The 9,045-nt window shown below is 52.2% G+C and overlaps 1 protein-coding gene across 3 annotated transcripts in view; it reads left to right on the top strand.

Annotated features, from left to right (window-relative positions):
* The window catches only part of RNF220 (ring finger protein 220), a 229,704-nt gene that overhangs the window by 204,270 nt on the left and 16,389 nt on the right, over positions 1-9,045 (top strand). For 2 of the 3 annotated variants that reach the window (XM_007468272.1, XM_007468271.1), the window contains exons 6-8: positions 4,260-4,302; positions 7,991-8,034; positions 8,478-8,610. In XM_007468272.1, the coding sequence (XP_007468334.1) occupies positions 4,260-4,302; positions 7,991-8,034; positions 8,478-8,610 (220 nt within the window). Of the gene's footprint in view, positions 1-4,259; positions 4,303-7,990; positions 8,113-8,477; positions 8,611-9,045 lie in introns of all 3 variants that reach the window. The other variant, XM_007468273.1, reaches the window with a different exon arrangement.

Raw genomic sequence — 9,045 nt, forward strand, 5'->3', positions numbered from 1 at the left:
AGAGGGGGAGGGGAGGGGAGGGGGAGAGAGAGAGAGATTGCCTGTGAGTGCCTTGGGCAAACAGGAAGGGAATAACTATACAATCCTAAAACATCAGAGCAGGAGGGGGACCTAATGGTAATATCCCAGCTTATACAGAGCTTATTTGTGGTAGGAAGGAGAAGGAGCTTCCCCCAGAAGCTTCTGAGGAGAGATAGAGCCCTGCCTTCAGGGCCATTCAGAGGGCAGAAAACAGGGCCCTGCCTTCAGCCCCATTCAGAGGGCAGAAAACAGGGCTTGCTCCAAGGAACATGCTATCTAAATGGCAGCACGGCTTCTCAGGGAGCCCTTATGTGAAAAGGGAAACACAACGCTGACTAATGCAAAGAGACAAGGCAGCAGGGACCTGTCATCTGGGGTAGAGAACCAGGGCCACCTCTGGTACACAGGAAGCCTTTCTTGGAATTCGAGGTCTTCTCTCTGGGCACTTTTTCCTCCCAGCTGACACAGCCTGGCGTCAGGGTGCAGAGTTTGGTGAGTGGAATACGGAGTGTGGGCTGTACACCAGCTTCAACTAGCACCTCCTCTGCTGGATGCCCTTGTCTGGGACTCAAACTGCAGAGCCCAAGGTGCTGGCCCTGGGGAGGGATCCCTGCTCTTTTGAGCCCTGGTTTGAGAAAGGCAGTCAGTCCTTACCCAAACAATCCTGATTCAAGATGGAGAAATGACCCAACTCTAGGGGATTCTGGGATAAGGAGACAAGGCTCCATCCCAGAGAATTCTATCCCAAAGGGAGACAGAGCCCTGCCTTCAGAGGCAGATCCTATTTCAGCCACAGCATTCAGCTCCACTATTTGTTGAACTAGGGGAAGAGTAACCATCAGGCATAGGCATGGCATGCTAGGCATAGGCTAGGCGTGCAAAGGCATGGCACCAAGGCCTCTGTGATTTAGAGTCAATCTTTCCAGCTTCCATTCCTAATACTGCCTTCCGTGAATCCTGTGTGCTGTGCTCACCAGATTAATGCTAACCACTCGTTGGCTGTGCCACTCCTTTCTTGCCTCTCTGCTTTTACATATGCTGCTTTTAACGGGGTTATTTTACCCCACCCCATCAAATTTCTATTTATCCCTCAACAACCTGCCCAACTTCCCTCTGCTCCGGGAAGCCTTTCTGGATTAGCTTTCTCTTCTCATGACCCCTTCATGCCCAGTTATTGCCCTGATCATCTTATATCAACACCCATTTAAGTATGTTTCCATTATCTTCTAGTATATAACAATCCATCCCAAAACTTAGTGGCTTAATACAACTTATAATCTCTCATGATTTCTCATGATTCTGTCGGCTGAGTAGGCCTTTCCTCATTCATGAAGCTCATTCAGCTAGAGGACTAGCTGGCCTAGAAAGTCCAAAATAGCCTCACCACATGTCTGGGAGATTATAGGGACCTTGGTTTTCTTCCATACGGCCTATCATCCTCCAGGAGGTTAGATTGGCTTCCTTACTTGGCAGTCTCAGGGCAGTGTCATGCCAAGAGGGCGAAGGCCAAAGCTGAAAGGCCTCTTGAGGCCTAGGCTCTGGAACTCACAAAGCTAACACAATCAAGGGATGAGGAAATGCAGCTCTTTGATAGGAGGAGCTGCAAAGAATTATGAACATACTTAATCTGTCATGATGAGCCTGACTCTTGCACTAGACTGACGGGCTCGCCAAGGCCCCTTCTTTACTCCCTTCCTTTACTCAAACACTTATCTAGTACTCACTCATGCTCAGCCCAGGGTCCCTGCCTTCACGGGGTTAGATGTGCAAATAGATAATTACAGCCCAGTGTTTTAAGTGCTATGAAAGAGAAAATCAGAGTAAGATTCACAGAGGAGGTAATGACTGAACAGGATGAGTAGGAGTTCACTTTGGTGGACAAGGAAGAAAAGATATTCCAGATCAAGGCAACACTATGTGTGTGCAAAAGGCAGAGAGGTGTAACACAGAATGATGTATTTGGGGACCCACTAGCAGTTCAGTTTTGTTAGAATGTAAAACACAAGGGGAACTGGTAGAAAGTGAAGCTGGAATCCCCTGATCTTTACACAACACCTGGCATGTAGTAGTTGCTCAATTATGTTGGACTGTTTTTAAAAAATCGTCAAACTTGGCCCTGAAATCAGGAGGTACTGGTTTCTGGTTTGGATTCCCATTTCCTTAGCCCCTACTGGGTTACCTAACCCTTTAACCATTACCTCACTTTACCCTCATAGCAACTGTGCAAGCTAGGATTCATTGCCCCCAATTTATAGCTAAGGAAACAGGCCTAGAGAGAAGAAGTGACTTTTCTAAGAGCACATATATTATAAGTAACCAAGTCAGGATTTGAACTTGAGTTTTGTCTGGCCCTGAATCCTGGATTGTTTCTCAGCCCTGCACTGGGCTTAGGGGCTTCCCTCATAAATATCCTCCTCTCCACCCCACGGACTTCTCCTGCATGCCAGACCCTGTGACTGGATAGAGATGACCTCCCAAGTACAAGGCACAGGTCTGTAAACAGTCAAAATATCCAAGTTCAAAGGAAAGCCAAGGGACTGTGAAAACTCAGAGGAAGCAACCAACCCAACACTGGGGGAAAAGCGAAGTCATCCCAGAGTCCTGCAGGATGAACAACAAACAGTTAACCAAGCAGGGAATATGGGTGCATGGAGAATAATATAGCCCAAAGTCCAGAGTATGGGGTGCTCAAAGAGCTACAGGTAGTGTCAGGAGGGGAAAAGGAGAGAGTAGGAGTGGCAGAAGAGTCTGGAGAAATAGGCAGAGCACGTCAGAGACGACCTGTATGCCACGGTGCAGATCTCAGTGGAGAACCACCAAAGAATTTAAAGGAGAGAAGAAAGAGGGTCAATTTTGCATGACACAAAGATCACACTGCATGTACGGTGGAAGATGGGTTACAGGGAGAAAAGCTGGAGATGAAAAGGCCAGATGGGAGAGAGCTGCAAATTTAGAGAGCTCCTAAGGTTATGAACTAGAGCAAGGACATCCAAGATAGGTATAGTCACCGAAGAAACACGCAGGGATGGCTGGCCTGTGCCCAGCGCTGTGCCGGGCTCTGGCTTCACCCAGGACTCACACATGGCCCCATCCCTGGAGTGGTGAGCCCACCGACAACAATTTGTACAAGCCATACTGAGAGTAGAGATGGAAGTAGAGAGGAAATGATATTTTTCGGTTAGGCCTGGAAGGGCGAGAAGGAGATACACAGAAGGGGAGATAAAAAGATGTAGGAGACCTTTAGAGGTAGACTCTGAGATGAAAGAAGGCTTGAATGTGAGGAATTGAAGGAGGGTGGGGTCAAGGACGACTCACTCTCAACTATCCGGTGTGGGCACACCAGAGTGGATGGTGGTATCCCGTTAGAAACTGAATCCTGGAAGAAGGCACTTGTTTGAGGGATGCTGGGTTCCACTTTGGCCGCGTGGCTGTGCGTTGCCAGTGGCAGCTCCAAAAGTTGTCCAGAAGACAGGTGAAACGTTGGGAATCCTCTAATATCGGGACTGCTGAAAGGCTGGGGACTGAGGAAGAGACAGTTGGGACTCGCGGTGAGACGGGCCGCTGCGATCAGGAAGTCCTACGCCATCACCCCAGCAAAGGGGTAGCCGCGCGGGAGGCGGGAGCCAGGCGGGGCTCCGGGACGGAAGGAGCCCCGCGCTAGGAGGGGCCATGGAGTAGGGTGGGAGGACCTCGCAGCCACTAAAACTCAGGCGGGTTGGCTTTGCGGCCGGTGGGAGGGACCCCAGGGCGGCCTCAGCCTGTTGCTGCCGGAGTGCGAGCCGCTGTTTCCTGGTCCCGGTCCGGCAGCCCCCACCACTTCTTGAACTTTCACCCCCGGCGCGCGACGGCGGCGAGTCACGTGATCAAGGCCAACATGGCCGCCGCCGCCGTTGGGAGCTGAGGTGCCGCCGCCGCCGGGCAGCCGGGGGGAATCCGCCCGCATCGCCGCCCTCGCCGGCCGGGCGGCCGCGGGGCCCGGAGCGCCGGAGGCCGGGGCTGGGGCGGCACCGCGCGGCGGCCACGGGGTCCCGCTAGAGCAGCCTCCGGCGGCTATGCCGAAGGCCCGGAGCGGCCGGCGGAGCAGGGGGGCCGGCGGGAGGGAGGAAGTAGGTTTGTTTACGGGCTGTTTGAGGCGGGGCAGGTGTGGACCGGGGGCTGGGGCTGGGGTAGGAGTCGGGACTCCAGGCCGCGCTGACGCTCTCTTCTCTTTTTTGCATTTGCCCGGGATCTTTTCCCAGACCTTCTTGCGAGTGCGAGCCAACCGGCAGACCCGACTGAATGGTGAGTCTTGCGCGGCCCCTCCCTCCGCCCCACCCCCGGCCTCCTCCCTCCCTCACTGCCTGCAGTTCTTGACTTCCCTGGGTCTCTTCGACATTAGGGCCCACTGGCGGCTTCTTCACAGTCACAGCTCCTGAGTATATGCTGACCAAGGCGGCTGCCCTCAGTTTCTCCATCTGTCTAGTGGAGGTTATGGTCCCCAGCTCTTGCGTGAGCCTCTCTAGGCCTTGAAGAACCCTGGGGGTCAGTAAGTGCCAGAGAATGAGAAACAAGCCACACAATTCCACGCGGGAGCTCAGTTTTGAATTTGCAAACTGCTGGGACCTCACTGTAGAAGCCGGCAGGGCGCTGAGAATGTTTTTCTTCCAGTTTTTAATCAGTGCCCAGTAGTGTGAATACAGCCTCTCTGCTGAGACTTGACAATGCAGTGAGATCTGGAGTTCCCACGGCAACAGGAACTAACTCATCGCAGGGCTTTTTGAGTTATCAGTCGGCCCACATTTCACAAAGGTGATCAGCGTGGGCTCGACAGCTCTTAGAGGCCTTCTCTGAAAGCACTCCGTGTATGTACTACCTGGCAGGCCCCCATCCCGCCCCCCCCCCCCCCGCCCTGCGCCCCTTTTGGATTCAAGCCTCTGGAACATTCCTATTTGCTGAACACAATTGAATGATCTAGTTTTTTGTGCTGGCTAGGGTGTGGTATATATGGGGGTTGTCTGTAAGGGGCTTGGGGGTCTATAGGCCAACTGCTGAGTGAGGCCATGGATGTTCAAGATCCCCAGTTCCTGCCACTTGGTTTCTGCTGGGAGGCTGAGCCCCAGACTGGGAAAAGGAGAGCATTTATCATGGGCCCGCACCATGTTAAGCACCTTTATCATAACTGAGAGGAAGTGTTAACACACATTTTGTAGGTGAGGAAACTGAGGCTGGGAGAGGTGAAGGTGATTTGTTTAAAACCACACAGCTGGGATGTAACTGAGTTTGAACTGGTTTGTTTACCTCCAGAGCCTGTGCTTCTTGGACGATGCCATGCTACCTCCTTGGCAATACTTTGACTTGTCCTACTCAGTGGAAGCCTCTAGGTAGGGAGCAAACTTTCCCTATCATGTTTTAGTAAGCTTAGTTCAGGACTTAGAAGATGAATGGCAAGAAAATAATCAAACCTCAATTGCTTATCTAAGAATTTCCAGGTGATGCCCAGTCCATCAGGGACTTTCCTGGGACTACAAGGAATTTTCTGGCATGGGTGGCCTGGGCAAGGAGAGCATCCAGTATCATGCCTTCCTTGGCAATCCTATGAAATTCATTCCTTTATTCAATTATCAGTGTCTGTCACAGTCTCCTTCTTACCAGAGAGGCACTCCCTTGAGCTTTAGGCTGGGGAGGGGAGGAACCTTTGTACTGGCACACTGCTCCATACAGGCTTCTAGAAGTCTCAGGGTACCCTGCTCAATGCCTTTCTGATATCTAGCATCCCTTCTCCATCCTAGCCCTGGCTCTAGAACAGTGGTCCCCAACCTTTTTGGCACCAGGGACTGGTTTTGTGTAAGACAATTTTTCCACAGACTGGGGCGGTGGTGGGGGGAAAGGATGGTTTCAGGATGATTCAAGCGCATTACATTTATTGTGCACTTTATTTCTATTACTATTACATTGCAACGTATAATGAAGTAATTACACAACTCAGCATAATGCAGAATCGGTGGGAGCTCTGAGCTTGTTTTCCTGCAACTAGATGGACCCATCTGGGAGTGATGGGACCACCTCAGCTCCACCTCAGATCATCAGACATCAGATTCTCATAAGGAGCGCGCAACCTAGATCCCTCGCATGCGCAGTTCACAGTAGGGTTCGCGCTTCTGTGAGAATATAGTACTGCCGCTGTTCTGACAGGAGGTGGAGCTCAAGCCATAATTCGACCAATGGGCAGCGGCTGTAAATACACTTGAAGCCTCCCTCACTCACCTCCTGCTGTGTGGCCGGGTTCCTAACAGGCCATGGACTGGTACTGGTCCGTGGCCTGGGGGTTGGGGACCCCTGCTCTAGAGTGTCAAGATGGCCCAAGCCTGAGAGTCCAAGGGTTAGGGAAGTCAAGGTGAAGGAGTCTAGATCTTTGTCCACAAAATCAAGCAGGGCACCAGAACATAGTCACATCTCCTGTAGTGAGGGCACAGGAAATTGAGACGGGCCAGGCTGCAGACCACGGTTTCTCAAACTCCATGCTCAGTCCTGGTGGGATGGTGGCTTTCTTGTTTATTTGGCTCTTTCTAGGGCTACTCTGTTTTAGGGTTGGAGTAGCTCCCTGCCTCAGACCCTCAACAGGCAGGAGCCCCAAGTGCATATTCTTGCTGACCTAGCACACTCACAGGATCAATCTTTGTTGATGCTGATCAGTTGGGGGCACTCTTGGGACAGGAGAGCCTTCTTAGCTATGGAGTCAGGCCTGGTTTCCTATGCTGCCTTTGCCACTTTTTAGCTACCTGGACAACTGCCTTGACTATCTTTTTCTGTTAAAATGGATAATACAACCTAGTTTCTGGATATAGAATAAAATGAGCTACCTTGTATAAGGTATTTGGCTCTGAACCTTACACACAATTGAAGCTCTAAACTGTAACTTACCGACTCTCACCTGCATCACCTTTCACCTGTGTCTCGCTCCCTAAACTGCACTGATGAGCTTTCCACCAGGGTCAGTATCCACAGGAAGTTCTTTCTGGCCTTGCAGTGGGGAACCCTTCCCTCCTTGGCTGGCTCCACCCCTACCCCCATCCCAGTCAGTCTGGTCTCAGAGTGGCTAGCTTTACTCCTGTTGCATCACAGGACTGGATAGAGGGAACAGAGTCCCTTGTTTTGACCCCTTCCTGCTTCAGTGACAGGAGGGCTGCAGAGAGGGATTAGTGAGCTAATTAGAAATGACTGTATCTCTCGGCATTAATTAGCAGTGCTGTGGGCTTGCAGCATGCACTTTGGAATTGAGCCCCCTGCGGGACAGCATGGCAGGGAGCCCTCTGCACTGATTAGAAATGATGGAACAGGTTTGGGTAGGCACAGTAAGGGCTACCCTCTCAAGGTATCTGGGCTGTCTGACTCAGATCCTCTATACCTTTATGACTGGGCCTCAGTCTCCTCTTCTGTAAAATGGGACCAGTGGACATGAGAGAAATTCTCACTGGGGTAATTCTACATAGGACACTAAGGTCTGTACCTCAGGGCTCTTGGCCCAGGAGCAAAGGGGTTTTAACCGATAAGTTAACAGCAGGCCAAATCAGGCCCCTGGAGGGACCTTGGATTCTCGCCAAGAAATGTTCTCTAAAGTTATGCTTCTTGACTCTAAGAGAGCCTATGGTCTTGGCTTTCTGGGGAGACACATAGCAAGTGCCAAGGAGAGCATCTTTGCTCACTGGATTCATTGAGCACTGCAGGTAGGAAGGTAAGGGTTGAGCTTGAGCCAGCTGTGGCCAAAGAATGGACACTTCACTGGCCTAGCACCAATCTCCTCCCCAGGTGCTCTTGGCAAGGTCCAGTCCCCAAAGGAGCCAAAGGTGCTGCACGATGAGGGCCAGATGAGGCACTGAACAAAAGGGCTAATGGCTGGCAGGAGGTCAGGATGTGTCAGATTCACTGGGACCTTGGGAACTACAGTGACCGTCTGCCTGTTCTATGCTTTGTTTTCGGTTTCTCCATGCAGCTCGGATTGGGAAAATGAAACGGAGGAAGCAAGATGAAGGGCAGGTATGTCCCCTGTGCAGCCGCCCCCTGGCAGGATCGGAGCAGGAGATGAGTAGGCATGTGGAGCATTGCCTTTCTAAGGTAGAGGGGCCATCACCACCTCCCTCCCCTCCTCTCCCCTCCTTCCCCTGACACTAGCTGCTGACTGCCTCCAGATCTATGGGCTGTTGGGGTCTCCCTGTGGTCTCAGCAGCTTCTTACTCTCTGTTCTTTGCTCTCTTCCTTTGCTTTCACTCTCCTACTCCTCCCCTCGGGCTCCAGTGGAAGACTATTGGGGAAAAGCCCAGCTCTTTGACCTCTAGATTGGTTTACTCCAAAGGAACCCTAGAGCTGGGGGCCTGTGGGGCACACTGCAGCTTGGGGCTAGGGCTGTGCCTTCCTTGCAGGCCCTGGGGAGCAGGTAGGGATGGCCTGGGACCCGCATGATCCTGCTCTGCTCTTCACAGAGGGAAGGCTCCTGCATGGCTGAGGATGATGCCGTGGACATCGAGCATGAGAACAGCAACCGCTTTGAGGAGTATGAGTGGTGCGGGCAGAAGCGGATACGGGCCACCACTCTCCTGGAAGGTGGTTTCCGAGGTACAAGCAGCTGACACAGGCAGTGGCACTCGGGTGTCCAGGCCTCTGCTGGGTATCCATCTGTTGGGAGCCAAGAGGCCAGGGCTGGTGGCTGGTCATTCCACCACGTGCGAGCTGCTGCTGGTGGGGCTCCTTTGTGACTGTGCTGCCTGCCTGTGATGTGCATATTAAAATGGATGTATTTGGGTGGGGAAATGGAACTGTGAGGCTGCAGGCTAGGAGTGACGAGGGGGTCTCTCAGCCTCGGGTGATGCATTGAAGGTGACAGCCAAGCCACGTTAGCACCTGCATAAAATATTAAAGGGACGGTTATGCATTTATCACTCCATCCCTCTTAAGGCTGATAAATGAGAATCCAGCAACCTGCTGTACACCTCCAGCACTGGGGACCCCGAGGGCTTCCAGGCAAACACATTGGATTCCCCCCCAGCCCCC

Source organism: Lipotes vexillifer, unplaced genomic scaffold, assembly GCF_000442215.2.
Source record: "Lipotes vexillifer unplaced genomic scaffold, Lipotes_vexillifer_v1.1 scaffold661, whole genome shotgun sequence".
NCBI classification, from domain to species: Eukaryota; Metazoa; Chordata; class Mammalia; order Artiodactyla; family Lipotidae; genus Lipotes; species Lipotes vexillifer.